The following is a 22,476-nucleotide window of genomic DNA, read 5'->3' as shown; positions in this document are numbered from 1 at the left end:
AGATTCTTACACACCCTGATCTGAGGAATTACATATTAAGAGTTTCAGAGTAGTAGCCGTGTTAGTCTGTATTCGCAAAAAGAAAAGGAGTACTTGTGGCATCTTAGAGACTAACAAATTTATTAGAGCATAAGCTTCCACAAGTACTCCTTTTCATATTAAGAGTCTACCACAAGGAGAGCCTAGACCCTAGAATTTCATCCTGGGGCTCTATCTGCCTTTGATTGCAGCTTTTACAATGGATCACAGAAGAGTGTCTGCCTCCCTATCTCTCTGTAAGGCCTGATTTAGGAAAGCACTTAAGCATGTGTGTATATCCCACTGATTTAAATTTAAGCATGTGGGATGTGGTAGGGATGCTTTCCTCAGAGAACTACTTGCTAGTCCGTTGACAGATTAAAGAGTAGTATCAGCACATCAGGTTCTTTGGAAGTCATCTTTTTAGTTTCAGAGTAGCAGCCGTGTTGGTCTGTATTCGCAAAAAGAAAAGGAGTACTTGTGGCACCTTAGAGACTAACAAATTTATTTGAGCATAAGCTTTCATGAGCTACAGCTCACTTCATCAGATGCATTTGGTGGAAAACACAGTGGGGAGATTGATATACACACACAGAGAACATGAAACAATGGGTTTTATCATACACACTGTAAGGAGAGTGATCACTTAAGATGAGCCATCACCAGCAGCGGGGGGGGGGGGGGGAGGAGGAAAACCTTTCATGGTGACAAGCAAGGTAGGCTATTTCCAGCAGTTAACAAGAACATCTGAGGATCAGTAGGGGGTGGGGTGGGGGGGAGAAATAACACGGGGAAATAGTTTTACTTTGTGTAATGACTCATCCATTCCCAGTCTCTATTCAAGCCTAAGTTAATTGTATCCAGTTTGCAAATTAATTCCAATTCCGCAGTCTCTCGTTGGAGTCTGTTTTTGTTGAAGGATAGCCACCCTCAGATCTGTAATCTTTTTAGTGATGTTATTAGTGCTTTTACATGAGCATGAGAAGAATTTAGAAGAGCACTAGCTGAAATGTATCCCAGAATCCCATACCTATGTGATTTTAAGAAAGGAATATAAGGATTTAGTGCATGACTCCCATTAAAGTCAGTGGAAAACCAAACAAGAATTTGAAAACTTAGCTTTCATCTGTTCTCAGGCTATTTGCATGTAAACAAGAAAGATTTATTTGCTGCTTAAGATGTTATGCAACTTTATTAATTTGTTTTAATAACAAATCCTGCTATCCTTCCTAGGAAAAAAAAGCCCTGTCTACCCTAGAAAGCAAGCCAGGTTTGAAAACTGTTTTCAGAGACAACTTCAGCCCCCTCAAATTTGAACATGCTGAGCTGGCATGTTTGGCCAAACTCTGTTCAGCACCTGACCCAAGAACAGCACACAAGATACATCGTCAGAGCTGCACTAGAATATGTCTTCTGAATCAGATGGCCTGTGCTGCACATGCTTGGTCTGCATATACATTTAAGATCAGTTTTAGAGGGGGGCAGGAGTGAAAAATGACTTTTAAATGCCACTCATTTTCTAACATAGGGCATATTCTACTACTTTCTGTGCCTCACTTTGATCTGAATTGAAGGTCTCAACCAATTTAACTTAAGGTCCCTTAATTGAAAGTCTATCAGTATCTTGTAAAGTGTTCCATTCTACTTTGTTCTGTTTTCCCATAGCCAGGTGAAGTGATTTGATATTATGGAACACTTCATTTCAATTAATTCAAGAAAAGATATGGCCTACACATTTAACAGCAAAGTAACCTGGAGATGGTGCAATTTTTTTGTTGATTGGTGCAATTGCTGTCCATGGAAAATTGTGCTGGATGGATGGCTTTAGAAACAAGAAGGGCTTGGAAAGCAAAAATACTTCCATGGACCAAAACCAATAAAACGTGATAGTGTACTTCATAATAATAATAATTTTTGTGTTTGCTTATATCACAAACAGTGACAATTTTGGATTCAGGGACCTGTCTTTTGAGAACTCTGTGTTAGAAGCACCAGGCCAATGTTACAAGATACCCTCTCTGTTCACTTCCAAACTTTCCCAGCTTTGGCTTTATGGCTGTATCAAAGAAATCAAGTCAGAATATTAATTGAGGATTCAGTTAATCAGTGTATTAGATGTTCGTATGTAAATGTTTACGCATACTGATGAACTGGGACCATTCTATAATGTTGGTGAGCAATATAGTGCATAGCATCCATTGTATTGAACAGAAAGCAACATCTATCTATCTATTTAATCGTTTTAAGGCTCCTACAAGTTGAAAACATAGAATTAATTATTAGTCCTTTGAAAGGTTTAAAAATATTTTTACTGTCCTGTAACTGTGCGTGGTTTAGCTCTTCAAATAACATCAGAACCAAGAGATTCTCATGCAGAGTGAAATTCTAGGAAGTAAGAGAACATAGGACAGTTTGAGTTCCAGGAACAATTTCTGCTACCTCATGACTTTTAAAAACTGCTAATACATTTTTTACTACTTTGTTTAGTAGGTTATATACATCTTTGTATATGTATGTATGCATATAGGATATGTATATATGCACTTGCTTAAATGCTTGATGAGTAGGGATGATTTTAAGAGTGTGCTTAAGTAGTTTGCTGAATCAGGGCTACAGTATGCACAGCAAGAGTCAACCCAAATACCTGAAGTCAGTGGGAGTTTTGCTTGAGTAAGAACTGAGCAATAACTTCAGGATTTACCTGGGAAATAAAATTTCCATAATTCAGAATTGATATAAAATAACTCAGATATACAGTCTGTTAAGTTTAATCACACTGAGTTTCATTGCGGACTCCATCAGGCATCGATCATAGCTGTCATGGCAGATCTCATGAAGAGAAAAAATCTCAAAGGCAGCTGTCCCCCCAGCTCATTGAAGGCTTTAAAGATTAGTACCTACATTTTAGGTTCATCAGCATTTCACCATTTTGGTGGTATTAATAGTACTGTTTAATAAGTGTGAAGAAGCAGTTAGCAAAACACCAGCTGACACACATCTCAATATTGGTTCAATCCCCATTGATGTCTGTGGGAGTTTTGGCATTGAATTGGGCCCTCCAGGGTGGGGCTAGCATGTTACCCACTATTTTCTCATTACAGCTTAGAAAGAAAATTAAAAGTGTTTCTGTAGGTGACAGCTATCAGAGATATTCCTTTTGCTCTAATGGTGGAAGCTTGTATTTTGTGGCACAGGAAGACCAAGGCCTCCAGTCTTAGCTCATCAACTGTATGTTGTTTTATTAGGGAGAGGGGATAACCTATCTTTATTTAAGATTGCAACTTCAGTCGCCTTATGAAGATGATTTAAGTCCCTCTTGTGCCTCCAAAAAATAAAGAAGTAAAACATCCTTTCACTTCAAGACACTTAGGTGTAAGTCTTATTAACAACTAGGCTGTTCTCTGAATTTTTTTTTGAGCAAGAACTTCTAAAAGTAAAAAATCCTTAACCTCTTAGGAATTTTGCAATATTTTGTGTTTCTCTGTAACTTTGATCCACTCAGGGAAAATACACTTCTTAACATACAGGTATGTTTTAATATTGGTTCACAAATGAGGCAGTTTTCAACGGTAAGAATAGTAAAATGTTTAAAGCACACAATTCTCTTTCAATGAAGCAGATGGAAGAAAAAAAGAGGGGATGAGGGAAAATATTTTCATAGCTGAATTCCAAACTGGTCAAGGCTACTTCTCGATAGTGAAAGGAAACGCTGGGATCTGTGTATGAGGTAACTGAGAAACAGAGTTAAATGACTTGTCAGAAGTTAACATGCAATCTTATGGCAAAGTTAGAAATACAAACTTGATCTCTCCAGTAGCCATAGTGCCCCATATATAAATATATAAACTGTATTTAGAACAACTGTAATATCAGGTTAGGAATGTTTAACAACCTTGTTAAGTGCTTGAGACATATAGATGGAAAATCAGTAAGTAACTGGAAAGCATTATTATTAGCCACATTTTTAAACAGAGTAATGCTCAGAGATTCGATACATTGGCTGACACTGGGCTTAATGGGTTAAATGCTGGTGGCAGACTTAATCAGTGTAGGTTCTAGTCTTGGATCTGGTTCTTAATTTGCTAAGAAATTTTGGCACATTTGACCAATATTTGTAGCCACGCGTGCATGTACAGTGCAGACTGTAACCTGCCTAGAACTTGGAAGGAAGATTGAATACATGCTGCAGGAGGGAAAAGTTTGAAGGTGGCACCAGGAACTCAGTCTGTGTGCACATATTTGGAAGGACAGCTGCAGCACATCTGTAAATAGTAAATAGTTCTTTTAATAAAGAGCCAGTTCAGTTTTTTAAAAATGGAGTCCTCTATTATGACCCAGCACACAGTATACAAAACATAGTGGTAGTGGTCATTTTAGTGAGACACACAAAAAAAGAAGATGGTGTAATTAACAAAGAAAGTAGGACCTAGAAACACCAAAGAGTCAGCATGGAGACCACTGGGAATACTGGATCTCCAGACAAAAGCCTTGCACAAGCATGGAAGAAAGAATTCAATCTGTATACAGACCTGACCATGCCCTAGAGAAAAAAAATGAGAAAATGAAGGTGAAGCTTTTTTACTATCTCATTGTGTGGGGGAAAAGGATGAGAAGGGAATGGACACTGCTCCTGGGAATAATGCCCAAAACACTGGGACAGCTGATCAAGGTGCTGGATGAGTACTCTGACCCCCAAACAGAATGAGATGGTAGAGATTTTTTCCACCAAAAAACAATAAACAACAAGAAGCAGAAAAGGGAATAAATATTCATATTACAGAGCTGAGAACTCTAACACTCACATATATAATTTTGGACATTCCCTAATTAAAGGCAGGATGTTCGTGGGACACGTGATTCCAGGAGAGAGTGTTGAGGAAAAATAGCTCTAACACTTGATAAATGTCTCCAAAATAGCAAGGGCATCTGAACGGTCCAGTGAAAGGATTAAAAAAACCGAGACCCACTGCCATTAGTGCAAAACAAATATGCAGGCTCAAGCTAAAGGAACCCAGGACCTCAGGTCAGAGATAGAATGACCAACAATATAAGTATCATGGTCCAGTGTATCTATTTTGGAAAACAACACAAAAGGCAGAATAAAAACCACCCAGCCTAGTGGCAATGGTGCAAGGGGTGTGGGAAACAGAACCACTTGATGTCCTGATGTTGCAGTGACACCAGGAAAGAAAAGCTCTGTCATGCATGCAGTAATTGAGGACATAGAGATATCCAATGAAGAGGAGGAAATTTGCAGTGTGACTTGATCAGATTTGGGACTCACAATGTACATGCACTAAAGAAGAACTCTGCCAGCTATTCAACGATCACATTTGCAATTATGTTATTAAACCAATGAACAATTAAATTCCAGCTGGATTGTGGAGCCAGCTGCCAAGTAATCCCAGCTACACCGATAGGCAGTAATATTAGACTGGAGAAATGTGAACAAGTGGTGGTGATGTACAGTAAAACCAGTCTGAGGCCAGTGGGCAAATTCAGACTGTGGATAAGAAACCCAAGAAATAGGAGACATTATCACTTGAAGTTTATAGTAATTTGACACACAGGAGCACCATCCACTGCTGAGCAGCAGGGCAGCCAAGTTATGGATTTGATCACAGTAAAACACCAGAATATCTTCAACATGAAAGAGGAGATTCACCACAGAGGCACTCACCTGGGCTGTCGGAGACTCAGGTTCAGGTTCCTGCTCCAAACCAGGGTTTTGTACCTGGATTTAACATATGAGTGCTGTAAACACCAGGCTATTGTCTATTCTAGGCTCAGTCTTTTTCATTCTCTACTGTTTGGAATTGTTGCACATTGTTTAAATAATTAAATATTCATTGGAGCAGGGACTTGGGTCTTCCACATTCTGGGTGAGTGCCCTAACCATTGGGCTATAGAGCCAGTCAGTCTCTCTCTTTCTCTCTCCCTCATACTAAGTGGAACAGCTCCATCAGGAAATAATGAGAGACCCTCCCAAGAGTCAGGTAAAGCAGGAACATGAAACTGGGTCTCCCAGGTGAGTGCCCCGACCGACAGATAATAGACCCAACCCAGAATAGCCAATCTCTCTTCTCAGAACACATGGAAAAGGCTTGATTTTTGTCCTGATGTGGAACAAGAACATTTTTGAAATCTCAAAGCTTCATGGGATGGGAAAACTGTTTCCCACCCAGCTCTTCTCAGGACAGTGGTGGCAACAAAACCAAAGATAACTGCATAATAGTGGCAGATAGCAGGCACGCTGGACAGACAGGCCAGATCTATGACAAGGAAGATTTAAAAAGAGCCTCAGCCATCAGCTGGCCTGTTGTTGGAGAATCATTGGGTGATCCTGGGTTCTTGTGTTATGTGAAAATAACACTTCCTTGTTCACTTTCTCCACACCAGTCATGATAATATAGACCTCTGTCATATCCCCCCTTAGTCATCTCTTTTCCAACCCGAACAGTCCCAGTCTTTTTACTCTCTTCTCATATGGAAGCTGTTCCATACCCCTCATCATTTTTGTTGCCCTTCTCTGTACCTTTTCCAATTCCAATAAATCTTTTTTGAGATGGGGCCACCAGAACTGCATGCAATATTCAAGGTGTGGGCGTACCATGGATTTATATAGTGGAATTATGACATTTTCTGTGATTGTCTATCCCTTTCCTAATGATTCCTAACATTCTGTTTGCTTTTTTGACTTATGCTGCACATTGAGCAGATATTTTCAGAGAACTATCCACAATGATTCCAAGGTCTTTCTTGAGTGGTAACACTAATTTAGACCTCATCATTTTGTATCTATAGCTCAGATTATTTTTTTCCAATGTTTATTTATCCAATGTGCATTACTTTTCATTTCTCAGCATTGCAAATGGGAGACTTATTCAAAGATCACCACCTTGAAGGACTATGAGGGCTAGTAGGTCGCAATGGGAGGGCAGTAAAGGCCATCTTCCTGTTGTGCATTACAGTACTACTAACCTGTGGCCTCAGCAAATACTGGCACAAAATATACAACAACAACAAAAATCCTTGAATGGAAAGGTGTAGCAACCTGCATGGAACTTGTAGGGGGAACGCAGGTTGTTGGAGAGAAGAGTTTAGAGGAGGCACCAGGAAGCAAGTGTGTGTACATGTGCTTTGAATGCTTACTGCAGCTGGAGCACCTCTGTAAATAGTTATTTTTAATAAAGAGACAGTTTAGCTTTAGAAATATGGAGTACTCTCATATTATTATCTAGCCTGCGGAGTATGAAACAGCATAACTTAGCTACTTAGTGAATGGGCATAGATTGTGTAGTTTGAATGATCCATGAGCAAAAGCCATTATTAACCAGAACCTCCTTGGTTTTTAAACAACAAAAAATGGATGGAAAGATAAAAAAGGTATGTTTAAATAAAACACTGCAGTTCCAGAAACCAAACACTATATTTCCAAAATCTGTTAAAGTTGCCAAGGGACAATAATGTGCTTACTCATCAGTGTGTATACTGTGTGCATCACTAATTTCAAAAAAACACAATTTTTGTTTCTTTTTCAAAAGGGTTTCTGTTGTATTTATATTACGAGATTACTGGTAAAAATAACATATTCATTCTGGATCAGATTTAAGGTTGATACATGTTACTTTGTACTTGATAAGCATAATTTTATTTTATGAGGGTAATACAAGATCTATGATGTCTGCAACTATTTACTTGCTTGATTTTAAGTTTTTTTTAATAAATTGGATAGCTAAGTATATTCTCATTCAGCAAACTGTGTGTGTGTGTGTGTGTGTTTAATAATGGTTGGACTTTTTTGTTTGAATTGTATCAGTTTTGCTAAAATAAGTATTACATTTTGAAAATTCATATAACAGTAAAAAATCACAAATAAAAAATTGAAAAAAAAAGACATATTTTATTGATAAAAGTAGTTCATATTCACGGGGCAAAGTGACCGCCATGTGAAATAAAGATCCAACGCCAATAAGCATAGCTCTCTGAATTGATTGCTTTTAGTAGGACCTAAATTACCCTGGCAACAGAATGTCAGCTACAGGACTCTTCAACAGCTTCAGGACCCATACCGAGGCTGTGACTATCTCCTTCCCCACTCTGGCACATTACCTTAACTGAAAGGAGACTTAATTTCTGTGAATACTGGCACCCTGATTTTTTTGTCTTGGAGTTTCTATCCCCACTGAAGACTAAACCAAACGTACCATCACTTTGACTTCACATGTATCAGGATAAGGCCCTTGGCTCGTGAATTTCTTGCTCTGGAATATGACACATTTTATAAACATTAATATAGTATTTTATAATAGTTTATAAACACATTTTATAAACATTAATATATATTATATAATATATATAATATAAACAACAATTCTGTTGTTGCTGTTGACGAATGTTGAAAAATAAGACAGTTATATTACTAGAGAATTTGACATACAGAGATTCTTTCAGGCATGTGCAGGAACATAGTTACAGTCCAGTGTAATATATTGGAAGTGTTCCAACAGAGACCAATGTATTGATGAGAACTATGTTTGGTGTTGTAATGGTTGGATTCCAGATCATGCTAAAAGCAAAGCTGCATTGGACAATTGAACAGAACTAATAAGAGGCGATTATATGACAATATCTGTCCCAGGTAATTAACTCAGGGTATGGCTTCTCTGCAAAACAAGGTGTGTTCTTAATTTGGGTTAGCTAACTTCGTTAAAATAGGTGAGTAGTCTCAGTTCAAGCCCATATGGCACCCTAGCTAAATTTGAGCTGCTAACTAGTGTACTGGAGCAACTGTCATTGTTTGTGTGGAAAAGTATTTAATTATTTCTAGCTGTAATTTAGCAGCTAGAAACAAGATGGAGGAGATTTAAATCATAGACCACCAGCAAGTACTCCATGGACCACAACTTGAGAGCCAGTGCCATAAAATATTGTTACCTTCTCTGAGTATATGTTTTGGTATGTGTGTGCACATACATTAATTCTTGCTGGGCAAGATAGTTAAAAGAGTGGATAAGGAAAAAGGACCAATTGTAAATTTGAACATTCCCACACCCTGAGTGTAAATGCCCAGGCAATAGAATTTTTAAGGTGTGCACTTGCCATATGGGCACATATACCACCCTTTTTTTGACTGCGTAGCATCTAGCACCACAGGGTTCTAATCAGTGACTGATTCATAGGCACTACCCCAATAATAATAATAGTACACATACATTTTGCAAGCATTCACATGGAGGTCCTATAGCAGCCTTCTTGAAAGAGCAAACCAGTGTGTTGGCAAACTGGCACTAACAGCTCTGAAATTCAAAACATAATTGTTATCTATTCTTTATGTATTGTAGCAATGTCCCTTATGGTAGAATATTGCCTTCTGATTGTTTCAGATCTTTCTTCTTTTGGCTTAAAACCAGCAAGATAACTATACAACTAAAATGAGTAAAATTAGGCATTTCTATTTATGTATCAGCCAATGCTTTCAAATGTCTCAGTTTGCCTGTTTCCATTCAATTTTCAGAACCCACCCATTCAATTTTCATTTGAAGGCATCAAATGTGTAGCAACAACTCACTGAGTGGTTATGTGGTGCAGAAATATCATTGTTTTCACCCATTTACCAGTTACCAATAGACGTAAATCTATTAAAATATATATATAATTTTTGACACTGATGGGTAAGCATATATGTTAGCACTAATCTCTTAAACCCAAACCACAGTCTATAAAGGGAAAAACCTGCACTGGAGACGAGGAATTCCATATAATTCCTTTCCATCAGACCATTCCCTGGGGAGTGGGGAGTGGAGGCAGGGTTCTTCTTTCCCTCCTAATCAACATGTGCCTCCAAAACACACCGTTGTCTTTTTGGAAAGGGGAATTACTGTAACAGATGCATGGTTAGGAGGGCATGAGACCCTGTGAGAGTGTGTAGGAATAAAGTCTGTGTAAATAGGGCAATTATTTTAAAACAAACAAACCACAATACTTTCATCTACCAATACCTGTGCTACATGGTGCTTATCATAGAAAGGGCATGGCCAATGGCAATGAAAAGGATTTTCCTGTTTGGGAAATGTACCAACCTTTTAATTGTCTTTCTCCCATGATACACCTGCAGCCATGTGACTCCCATGATGCACCACACAGCTCAGTCAGAGGGGAGAGGTAATCTGGCCAGGGAGCTCAGCCCATAGAAGAGAATGGGGGCATCAGGCACTCAAACTACAAATCCCATGAGACAAAGCAACACAATGGGCACATGCAATTCAATGCTGAACTGCCTCATAACAAAATATTGAACAAACTGAAAAGGAGTACCCGTGGCACCTTAGAGACTAACAAATTTATTAGAGCATAAGCTTTCGTGAGCTACAGCTCACTTCATCGGATGCATTTGGTGGAAAAAGCAGAGGAGAGATTTATATACACACACACACAGAGAACATGAAACAATGGGTTTATCATACACACTGTAAGGAGAGTGATCACTTAAGATAAGCCATCACCAGCAGCAGGGGGGGGAAAGGAGGAAAACCTTTCATGGTGACAAGCAAGGTAGGCTAATTCCAGCAGTTAACAAGAATATCAGAGGAACAATGGGGGGGGGGGGGTGGGAGGGAGAAATACCATGGGGAAATAGTTTTACTTTGTGTAATGACTCATCCATTCCCAGTCTCTATTCAAGCCTAAGTTAATTGTATCCAGTTTGCAAATTAATTCCAATTCAGCAGTCTCTCCTTGGAGTCTGTTTTTCAAGCTTTTTTGTTGAAGTATAGCCACTCTTAGGTCTGTGATCGAGTGACCAGAGAGATTGAAGTGTTCTCCAACTGGTTTTTGAATGTTATAATTCTTGACGTCTGATTTGTGTCCATTCATTCTTTTACGTAGAGACTGTCCACTTTGGCCAATGTACATGGCAGAGGGGCATTGCTGGCACATGATGGCATATATCACATTGGTAGATGCGCAGGTGAATGAGCCTCTGATAGTGTGGCTGATGTGATTAGGCCCTATGATGGTATCCCCTGAATAGATATGTGGACAGAGTTGGCAACGGGCTTTGTTGCAAGGATAGGTTCCTGGGTTAGTGGTTCTGTTGTGTGGTGTGTGGTTGCTGGTGAGTATTTGCTTCAGATTGGGGGGCTGTCTGTAAGCAAGGACTGGTCTGTCTCCCAAGATCTGTGAGAGTGATGGGTCGTCCTTCAGGATAGGTTGTAGATCCTTGATGATGCGTTGGAGAGGTTTTAGTTGGGGGCTGAAGGTGATGGCTAGTGGCGTTCTGTTGTTTTCTTTGTTGGGCCTGTCCTGTAGTAGGTGACTTCTGGGTACTCTTCTGGCTCTGTCAATCTGTTTCTTCACTTCAGCAGGTGGGTATTATAGTTGTAGGTATGCATGATAGAGATCTTGTAGGTGTTTGTCTCTGTCTGAGGGGTTGGAGCAAATGCGGTTATATCGTAGCGCTTGGCTGTAGACAATGGATCGAGTGGTATGATCTGGATGAAAGCTAGAGGCATGTAGGTAGGAATAGCGGTCAGTAGGTTTCCGATATAGGGTGGTGTTTATGTGACCATCGCTTATTAGCACCGTAGTGTCCAGGAAGTGGATCTCTTGTGTGGACTGGTCCAGGCTGAGGTTGATGGTGGGATGGAAATTGTTGAAATCATGGTGGAATTCCTCAAGAGCTTCTTTTCCATGGGTCCAGATGATGAAGATGTCATCAATGTAGCGCAAATAGAGTAGGGGCATTAGGGGACGAGAGCTGAGGAAGCGTTGTTCTAAGTCAGCCATAAAAATGTTGGCATACTGTGGGGCCATGCGGGTACCCATCGCAGTGCCGCTGATTTGAAGGTATACATTGTCACCAAATGTGAAATAGTTATGTGTCAGGACAAAGTCACAAAGTTCAGCCACCAGGTTAGCCGTGACAGTATCGGGGATACTGTTCCTGACGGCTTGTAGTCCATCTTTGTGTGGAATGTTGGTGTAGAGGGCTTCTACATCCATCATAGGGCCTAATCACATCAGCCACACTATCAGAGGCTCGTTCACCTGCGCATCTACCAATGTGATATATGCCATCATGTGCCAGCAATGCCCCTCTGCCATGTACATTGGCCAAAGTGGACAGTCTCTACGTAAAAGAATGAATGGACACAAATCAGACGTCAAGAATTATAACATTCAAAAACCAGTTGGAGAACACTTCAATCTCTCTGGTCACTCGATCACAGACCTAAGAGTGGCTATACTTCAACAAAAAAGCTTCAAAAACAGACTCCAACGAGAGACTGCTGAATTGGAATTAATTTGCAAACTGGATACAATTAACTTAGGCTTGAATAGAGACTGGGAATGGATGAGTCATTACACAAAGTAAAACTATTTCCCCATGGTATTTCTCCCTCCCACCCTCCCCCCTCTGTTCCTCTGATATTCTTGTTAACTGCTGGAATTAGCCTACCTTGCTTGTCACCATGAAAGGTTTTCCTCCTTCCCCCCCCCTGCTGCTGGTGATGGCTTATCTTAAGTGATCACTCTCCTTACAGTGTGTATGATAAACCCATTGTTTCATGTTCTCTGTGTGTGTGTGTATATAAATCTCTCCTCTGTTTTTTCCACCAAATGCATCCGATGAAGTGAGCTGTAGCTCACGAAAGCTTATGCTCTAATAAATTTGTTAGTCTCTAAGGTGCCACGGGTACTCCTTTTCTTTTTGCGAATACAGACTAACACGGCTGCTACTCTGAAACCTGAACAAACTGAAATATTCAATTTGGCTCAAACTGTTCTGAAACAAAATATTTCATTTTGACTTTCCTGATGGTAAATCAAAATGTCAGTAAAATCGAAACTTTTCTGAAACTGCATTTTCCATGAGAAAATCAGTCAGATGGAAAATTCCTAACCATCACTACTTGGAGCTACAGCTAGAGTGACATTAAGCAGTATTCTAGTCATCTTTCCCTGACCACTGGGGCCTCAGCAAGGGAGCAGAGGGTAGAGCCCTAGCTCCTGGCAGCAGCAGCCAAGCAAGAGTATCCTCTAGCTCAGTGGTCCCCAACCTTTCTGTGGGAATAGTACATTCCTATTCCCAACAGACTGTGGCAGGCACCAAACACCCCAGCGCCAAGAAGCAGCAGCACAAAGAAGCCTTGCCGCCGAAATGCACCATGTTGGGGACCCCTGCTCTAGCTGATAGCAGAAAATGGCCAGAACTGCCAGCTTGGGGCAGGCAACAGCCAGCACCAACAACCACGACCCTCCATCAATCCAGGATGAGAGGCAGCCAGGGGCAGAGCCTTCAAAAACTGATCCCAGCCAGGTAAGCTATCTTATTCTCTTTTCATCTCCAAAATATACATGTTTGTGTCCTGACCATGTTGTTTTGGCATAGAATAACTTTCACTTTATTGCTATCAAACCAGTCATGTTCTTTCTGGTCCCGAGACCTATGAAACTCACTGCGAGAAAACACCCATTTGAAATGTGGACTTGCACTTTCTTATGAAAGGAAAATATTAGAGAGAGCAGACCTTTGATCCCACTTGATTGTGAAGATAAATCACTATCACATAAGTGAATCAGTGAGACTTTCTCGCTTACTTAATATTGCAAATAAAACAGGAAGCTCCCTGGGTCTGTTCACATAAATCAAAATGATGTATGCAACCTTTTGCATAAAAATACTTCTTTCTGCTCAGCTAACCTTAGTGAAGATTGTGCTTTGCTCAGGAATTTGTCTGAGTATATTTCCAAATATTAATTTACAGTAGAGCCCATATTCTTTGCAGTTGTTTTGAAAATTAGGACATAAGAATGGCCATACTGGATCAGACCAATGGTCCATCTAGCCCAGTATCCTGTCTTCTGACAGTGGCCAAAGGCAGGTGCTTCAGAGAGACAGAACAGGTAATCATCAAGTGATCCATCTCCTGTTGCCCATTTCCAGCTTCTGGCAAACAGAGGCTAAGGACACCATCTTTGTCCATCCTGGCTAGTAGCCATTGATGTACCTATCCTCCATGAACTTAGCTAGTTCTTTTTTGAACCCTGTTATAGTCTTAGCTTTCACAACATTCTCTGGCAAAGAGTTCCACAGGTTGACTGTGCATAGTGTGAAGAAATACTTCCTTTTTTTTGCTTATTAATTTAATTTGGTGACCCCTAGTTCTTGTGTTGTTAGAAGAAATAAATAACACTTCCTTATTTACTTTCTCCACACCGGTTATGATTTTATAGACCTCATCATTTAGACCCCATCATTTTATATGTATTGTTGGGATTATGTTTTCCAATGTGCATTCACTTTGCATTTATCAACATTGAATGTCATCTGCCATTTTGTTGCCCAGCCACCCAGTTTTGTGAGATTGCTTTGTGAATGGAAAACTTGTCTTATGAAAGGAGACTTAAGGAGCTTGGCTTGTTTAGCCTAACTAAAAGAAGGTTGAGGGGAGATATGATTGCTCTCTATAAATATATCAGAGGGATAAATACAGGAGAGGGAGAGGAATTATTTTAGCTCAGCACCAATGTGGACACAAGAACAAATGGGTATAAACTGGCCACCAGGAAGTTTAGACTTGAAATTAGACGAAGGTTTCTAACCATCAGAGGAGTGAAGTTTTGGAATAGCCTTCCAAGGGAAGCAGTGGGGGCAGAAGATCTATCTGGTTTTAAGATTCTACTCAATAAGTTTATGGAGGAGATGGTATGATGAGATAATGGGATTTTGGTAAGTAATTGATCTTTAAATATTCAGGGTAAATAGGACTAATCCCCTGAGATGGGATATTAGATGGATGGGATCTGAGTTACCCAGGAAAGAATTTTCTGTAGTATCTGGCTGGTGAATCTTGTCCATATGCTCAGGGTTTTGCTGATCGCCATATTTGGGGTCGGGAAGGAATTTTCCTCCAGGGCAGATTGGAGAGGCCCTGGAGGTTTTTTGCCTTCCTCTGTAGCATGGGGCATGGGTGACTTGAGGGAGGCTTCTCTGCTCCTTGAAGTCTTTAAACCATGATTTAAGGACTTCAATAGCTCAGACATAGGTGAGGTTTTTTGTAGGAGTGGGTGGGTGAGATTCTGTGGCCTGCACTGTGCAGGAGGTCGGACTAGATGATCAGAATGGTCCCTTCTGACCTTAGTATCTATGAATCTATGAACTCTTTGTAGTCTGCTTTGGATTTAACTATCTTGTGTAGTTTTGTATCCTCTGCATATTTTGTGACCTCATTTTTTACCCCTTTTCCCAGATCATTTATGAATATGTTGAACAGTACTGGTCGCAATACAGACCCCTGGGGGACACCATTATTTACCTCTCTGCATATTGAAAACTGACCATTTATTCCCACTTTTTGTTTCCTATCGTTTAACCAATTACCAATCCACGAGAGGACCTTTCCTCTTATTGCATGACAGCTTACTTTGTTTAAGAGCCTTTGGTGAGCAACCTTGTCAAAGGCTTTCTGAAAATCTAAGTACACTATATCCACTGGATCCCCCTTGTCCACATACTTGTTGACCCCCTCAAAGAATTCTAGTAGATTGGTGAGGCATGATTTCCCTTTACACAAAACATGTTGACTTTCCCCCAACAAATTGTGTTAATCTATGTGTCTGATAAGTCTGTTCTTTAGTATAGTGGTGAATTGGCTGAAACTATAGTAAAGGACCTAAGGATTCTTTCCTGAATGACTGAATCAAGCTGTTAACTGGGAAACCAAAGCAAAAGCTTGATAATACTGAGAATAGAGGTTAGATTTTGTACATTCATTCTCAGTCTCCTTTTTATATATGTGACTGGCTATCGACATGATTTCTCTTCTAGAATGATGAAAAAGTGACCATTTTGTTGTACAGTTGTATGTGAGAATTTGTCATTTCACTTCAGGCTAATTTGTGGCCTAGAAGTGTTTGCTTTTAGCAAAAATTTCCATGAAATTCAAAGTTTTTCATGTTTTCAATGCAAATTGTTGTTGGTCATGGAAAAAAAATTAGAAATTGAAATGTTAAACATACTCAAACTGCACATGAACCCTTTGGACATTAGTGGCACACTTAGCATTTTACACAGCATGGAAGGGATTTTAGGAAACCAGGAGGTAAGTCATGCTACAGTTTATTAAAGTAAGGTAAGGGACATTCCGTCTGTGATCCAGTGTTGGAAGTAAAATGTTTGATTCTCTTCTAGTTCACTGCAGATAGGGCCTGATAAAAGCTCTTTGAGGGGAATCTTTTCATTGACTTCAGTGGGTTTTGGATCCCTTAGTTCAGTGGTTTTCGAACTGGGTCTAGGCGAGAAAAATCCTGTAATGGCGGACAATGCGTTTTATTTAGTAAGACTGGGCAATCTAATCATAGGTATATTATGACTCTATCTCAGATGAGGGTACGTGGTAGGCTACATTATCAGGAAAGGGATATGCAGCCAAAAAAGTTTGAAAAACACTACCTTAGTTCATGTCCACTGTTAGAAAGTAATACTTTGACTCTAGATGCTAAATCCAGGAATCACTTATGTACCAGAACCAGAGAAGTAGAAACACACATAGGACAGGAGGTGTGAAGAATCTCTCCTTGCACAGCAACTGCCTGTGTGGTTGTGGTGCTGACCTGTGTGCAGAGCCTGAGAACCCAGCCATGTTTCTATTTACAAATTCTGGTCCAGGGGATGGGAGGAGAGAGTGTGTGGAGGGGTGTAAATGTTGCTGATTTGGAGAGGTAATTCAGCCAATATGGCAGACTTGGAACAGGATCCAGCATCTGGATGGGCCTAGAGCTGCTAATGGAGCAAAAGAGAGAACTCTGCAGTGAAGATCTTTGCTGCCATGTAACTTATTCAGTGATAGAGCTATAGCAAGTACAGTAATGCTGTGAATGTCTATGTAATCACTGAAAGTAGAAAAGAGCTGCATGATACTTGGAGGCATATAGTGGTGTCCCTACGGTTTATGCTAGGATCAGCACGATGAAGCTATGTGGGATGTAGTTTTTCTCTTGTGTTATGTAGGAGCAGCATGCTTTTAGAGAACCATAGCTTTCTTTTAGACAAAATGTTCAAAAATTAAATCAACCACAATAAGCACATGTAAATTTACTCTCCCATTCCCTAAATCAAAGAATACCTCACAATGTGGGGAAGTAATAAGACATTATTATTTAGGGACAATTAATGTAGCTATCAAGACAGGCTGATTTGTAATACATGGTAGCATATTACTATGAAACATAATATTGTGCGGGTGATGGAAATCTTATAACAGACCATGTTGCTAGGGCACTAAGTTATAATGATAGATCCCAAAATACATTGTCTTTTTTCCTGAGAAGTGCACATCCAGCCAGAGGTACATTGCACCACCTGTCACGGCTGGCTGTTAATTCAGAATGTGTGTGTGTGAGAACCCTTCATATGTAATTAATTAAAAAGAGATCTTTTCTATGGTGTTTCTACATGAAAAAATCTGTTATGAAGAGCATATACAAGTAGTTGAGGGCCGTAAAAGCAAAGAGATGCATCATCTGGTTCCTATGTAAAGTACGTCTCTGTAAAGATGTAAATATATAGAGCTGAATGGGAACTAGATGTCCTGGAAGTGATTAGTAGCAGATTACAAATAGAGTGCACAAAAAACATATCTCCTCTGACAGCAGTGGGAGGAATGGAAATGGAAATGTCAGAGTCAAAAAGAAAAAAACAGCCTCTTTCTTTTGAGTATGCTTAGTTGGGTGAGTATTTTATCATCACTGAGAGGATGTGGAACAGGGAAACATGTCTCTTTGCTCTACCAAAATCAAGGGCTATTCCCAAAGACAAGAGTTTGAATTGCACGTGGTGCCCCTAGATGCTTGGCTCTAAGTCACGCAAAGGCCTTATAAAAAGAAAAGGAGTACTTGTGGCACCTTAGAGACTTTTAGTCTCTAAGGTGCCACAAGTACTCCTTTTCTTTTTGCGAATACAGACTAACACGGCTGCTACTCTCAAAGGCCTTATAAAAACTGAACAACAGAATCTGTTCAAAAGTACTGTAGCCGTATACACAGACCTGTTAATTAAACCAGACTAACTAGTATTTGTTTCGTTCTCTTGGTTTGGCCATCAGTAAACAAAAGCTAATTTATTTTAAAAATCTGGGGCCAGATTCTATCGTGCCCTGAGATCTGCTTGGTGCAGTAAAGTGGGGAATACATCAGTTTACAACTCCCTGAATGGTGAACCTCAGTGGTTCCAGTCCTGGCTCCAGATTAACTCAGAGCACTGTATTACACTGCCCTATAGTGACATCATGGGGGTAGTGGGCAGGGAAGGGAGAAAACATATATTTAGTTAAAATCAGTTTAGTCTAATAAGAGACCACAAATGCTAAAATGTTTTAATTATAATTGTGATTTTTTTACATAGTGTCACTACAGGGCAGAGTTAAGATTGTTTAGGTGCCCTAACTGTGCATCTCTATTCCTTAATAGGTTGGCATTTCATTTAACCTTAACTGAATTTTCTGGGTTTATAATGCTTGATTCTGGGATAATTACAACACAGATAACATTTTTTGCTGTTGATTCCTGATCTGTACTCAACCTTAATTCCCTCATAACTCATTTTTTGTCTGGGAATTTACATTAAGGTTAAAGGTTACATTAAGGCCATATTGAGCCAAATTCAGACCTTGTATAATTCTCTTTACTTCCGGGGAGTTATTCCAGGGATCATTTTGTCCCCTGTGTATACAAAAGGATACTGGTAGTGTTTCTATTAAGAATAATACAATGCCTGAAACATAAATTTGATTTGGGATACTTTACATTCTTGAAATTTGAAATAACAGTGTTTCTCTTAGTTCAATACAACTGCTACATACTTTATTACAAACTTTTCCAATGTATGGCTCAAGCCATAGCATTCATAATCAGATTTTCATTTAAAATTTTCCAAAGTGTGTATGTGTTGGAAAAGGGGAGATGTTTGGATACAGGATTTTGGTTCTGATTTATCTCTAAATTTCAAGAAGGGCAGTAGTAAAAATAAACAATATGCTGCATATGAAGAAAATTTGTTTTTGGTGCTAAACCAGCATGCTCAAAATAAACAAACAGAAATTGGGTTAAATACAAAAAAGAGCTTCACTTATTTGTATGACCTCTTGCATTCTTGAAGTTCAAATGCCTCTAATATATCTCAATCAGTATAAATGGTGAACTCTATAAGAAAGAAAAAAAGTAATTATAAATTCTGAGTAGGGCTTGTTGAAAGTTTTCTGTCTAAATTGTTTTTCAATAGAAAATTGGATTTTTGAGTAAACAAAATTTTTTGCAAAAAATGTCTGCTTTCCATGGAAAATTTTGATATTTTGTTGAAAAACTGAATGCCTGAAAACAAAACGGATTTTGGTTTGTGACCAAAATATTTTGATTTGATATTTCATAGAAAACTTGAAATTTTCTGCAGAAGATTTTGATGAATATGAACCGGGGGAGGGGGAGGGAGTTTTAGCTGAAATTTGCAGGCCTTTATTAGTGGCCACCATCTTGGTGAAAAGTGAAGCATGGAAATTGCTTATAGGGACAGGAGATTGCAGCAAATATCCCATGAAAAATTTGGGTGAACCAAGGAAGGTGGAAGGCTTTTGGGTTAAGACACAGGACTGGGACTCAGGAGATCTGGATTTTATTCTATAGTCTTCTGGTGTGGCCACAGACAAGTCATTTAGGGTCCAGTCCTGTGAGGTGCTTGGAGTTAAGAGCATTCAGCATCTTACAGGATTGAACTATTTATACCTCCATTTACCTGTTTTGAAATAGAGCTAATATGCATGCTAGAAGTATGTTTTTAACTAAATTCAATAATCTTCGTAAGTGATTTGAGTTTTCAAATGGACAGTGGCATCAAATTGCAAAGTCTTATTGTGCCTGCAAAAACCTGTATGTGTGCACTCCTTCAGTCCTAAAGTATATGAATAGTCTCACTTAAAGTACAAATCCTCATCTTGCTCATCCAAATGTGTGGTTTCATACTGCCTCCCTTGAAAATGTGGCTCATTGTGATCTTGGAACACTGTTTATACTACATTTGAATGTAAGTTGCATACAGTTTCAATGCATTGCAGTCTGCAAAATTGCAATTCCAGTTATAGTAATTTCCACTTAGTATGGTCTGATCTTGTGCCCTGTGCTCAGGTTAATCTCCCATTGAAGTCAATGGAAGATTTGCTCCAAGTGATTTCAGTGGGAGATTTGCCTGAGTAAGGAGTGCAAGGAGTCAGCCTTTATGGTGAAGCTACTCTGTGGGAGAAGGAAAAAAATTCAGCGATATAAGAATTATACGTAGAAGGGAGACAAATAGGTTAATTGGACAACACTCTGAATGAGGAAAATGAGAAAATCAAATGATAAGGGTGAATCTATAGAAATATACAGTGTATAATGTGGTTGATCCAACAGGGACCGCTTAAGTTTTCTCCTCCTGTAATACTTTTGGACATGTAATTTAATACGTGTAAGTAATTTATAAATAGCCCAAGTTGTTTGTAATGTAGGCTTTGGGAACATCTCGCCACGTACAGAAGGTGGAAAGATATTCTGTATCATCTATGCCTTATTGGGAATTCCTCTGTTTGGTTTTCTGTTGGCTGGAGTTGGAGATCAACTAGGGACCATATTTGGAAAAGGAATTGCCAAAGTAGAAGATACATTTGTTGTAAGTATGCTAAAATATATTGTCCTAAATGTTACTCCTCACTTTAAAATTAAGTAAAAATACAGTAAACTTTTTAAAGAGAATAATGCATTGAGTCATTGTTAATGTCTGGCAAAAGGTGTGTTGAAGGTTACTTTAAATACATGTTATCCCACACTGTTGATAGAGAACTGGGTGAAGTTCAACATATACATTTAGATTCAGTTTCCTAAAATAATTAGGACTGGGAAAAGAAATTGGATCTAAATCAAATCAACTTATGTTTTTTATTTTCCTTTAAAATACTCTAGAGCAGCAACAGTTTGTTTCAAAAAATTATAGTATTGCACGATAGTAAGAAGTCACTGACACAGAAATATGGCTGAATGGGATTACTTTAGATAATATAGGGGAATCGGTGCAGACGCTTTGAGATTTATGGTAAACCACAGATAAAGCATACACTGATATCATAAAAAGAAAAGGAGTAATTGTGGCAACTTAGAGACTAACAAATTTATTAGAGCATAAGCTTTCGTGAGCTACAGCTCACTTCATCGGACGCATTTGGTGGAAAAAACAGAGGAGAGATTTATATACACACACACAGAGAACATGAAACAATGGGTTTATCATGCACACTGTAAGGAGAGTGATCACTTAAGATAAGCCATCACCAGCAGCAGGGGGGGGAAAGGAGGAAAACCTTTCATGGTGACAAGCAAGGTAGGCTAATTCCAGCAGTTAACAAGAATATCAGAGGAGCAGTGGGGGGTGGGGTGGGAGGGAGAAATACCATGGGGAAATAGTTTTACTTTGTGTAATGACTCATCCATTCCCAGTCTCTATTCAAGCCTAAATTAATTGTATCCAGTTTGCAAATTAATTCCAATTCAAGAGCTTCTTTTCCATGGGTCCAGATGATGAAGATGTCATCAATGTAGCGCAAGTAGAGTAGGGGCATTAGGGGACGAGAGCTGAGGAAGCGTTGTTCTAAGTCAGCCATAAAAATGTTGGCATACTGTGGGGCCATGCGGATACCCATCGCAGTGCCGCTGATTTGAAGGTATACCTTCAAAATCATATACCTTCAATCCCTTCAAATCAGCGGCACTGCGATGGGTACCCGCATGGCCCCATTAGGAGCTCTCGTCTCCTAATGCCCCTACTCTACTTGCACTACATTGATGACATCTTCATCATCTGGACCCATGGAAAAGAAGCCCTTGAGAAATTCCACCATGATTTCAACAATTTCCATCCCACCATCAACCTCAGCCTGGACCAGTCCACACACAAGAGATCCACTTCCTGGACACTACGGTGCTAAGAAGCGATGGTCACATAAACACCACCCTATATCGGAAACCTACTGACCGCTATTCCTACCTACATGCCTCTAGCTTTCATCCAGATCATACCACACGATCCATTGTCTACAGCCAAGCTCTACGATATAACCGCATTTGCTCCAACCCCTCAGACAGAGACAAACACCTATCTCTATCATGCATTCCTACAACTACAATACCCACCTGCTGAAGTGAAGAAACAGATTAACAGAGCCAGAAGAGTACCCAGAAGTCACCTACTACAGGACAGGCCCAACAAAGAAAACAACAGAACGCCACTAGCCATCACCTTCAGCCCCCAACTAAAACCTCTCCAACGCATCATCAAGGATCTACAACCTATCCTGAAGGACGAGCCATCACTCTCACAGATCTTGGGAGACAGACCAGTCCTTGCTTACAGACAGCCCCCCAATCTGAAGCAAATAC

At 39.6% G+C, this 22,476-nt stretch overlaps 1 protein-coding gene across 3 annotated transcripts in view; it reads left to right on the top strand.

The window, feature by feature from the left end:
- Positions 1–22,476, top strand: part of KCNK2 (potassium two pore domain channel subfamily K member 2) — a 223,551-nt gene that overhangs the window by 145,066 nt on the left and 56,009 nt on the right. For all 3 annotated transcript variants that reach the window (XM_043511755.1, XM_038395910.2, XM_038395911.2), the window contains one exon: positions 20,556–20,716. In XM_043511755.1, the coding sequence (XP_043367690.1) occupies positions 20,556–20,716 (161 nt within the window). The remainder of the gene's footprint in view (positions 1–20,555; positions 20,717–22,476) is intronic.

This window comes from Dermochelys coriacea, chromosome 3 (assembly GCF_009764565.3).
Source record: "Dermochelys coriacea isolate rDerCor1 chromosome 3, rDerCor1.pri.v4, whole genome shotgun sequence".
Lineage (NCBI taxonomy): Eukaryota > Metazoa > Chordata > Testudines > Dermochelyidae > Dermochelys > Dermochelys coriacea.
The sequence above is the reverse complement of the archived record's forward strand: the minus strand, read 5'-3'. Positions and strand labels throughout refer to the sequence as shown.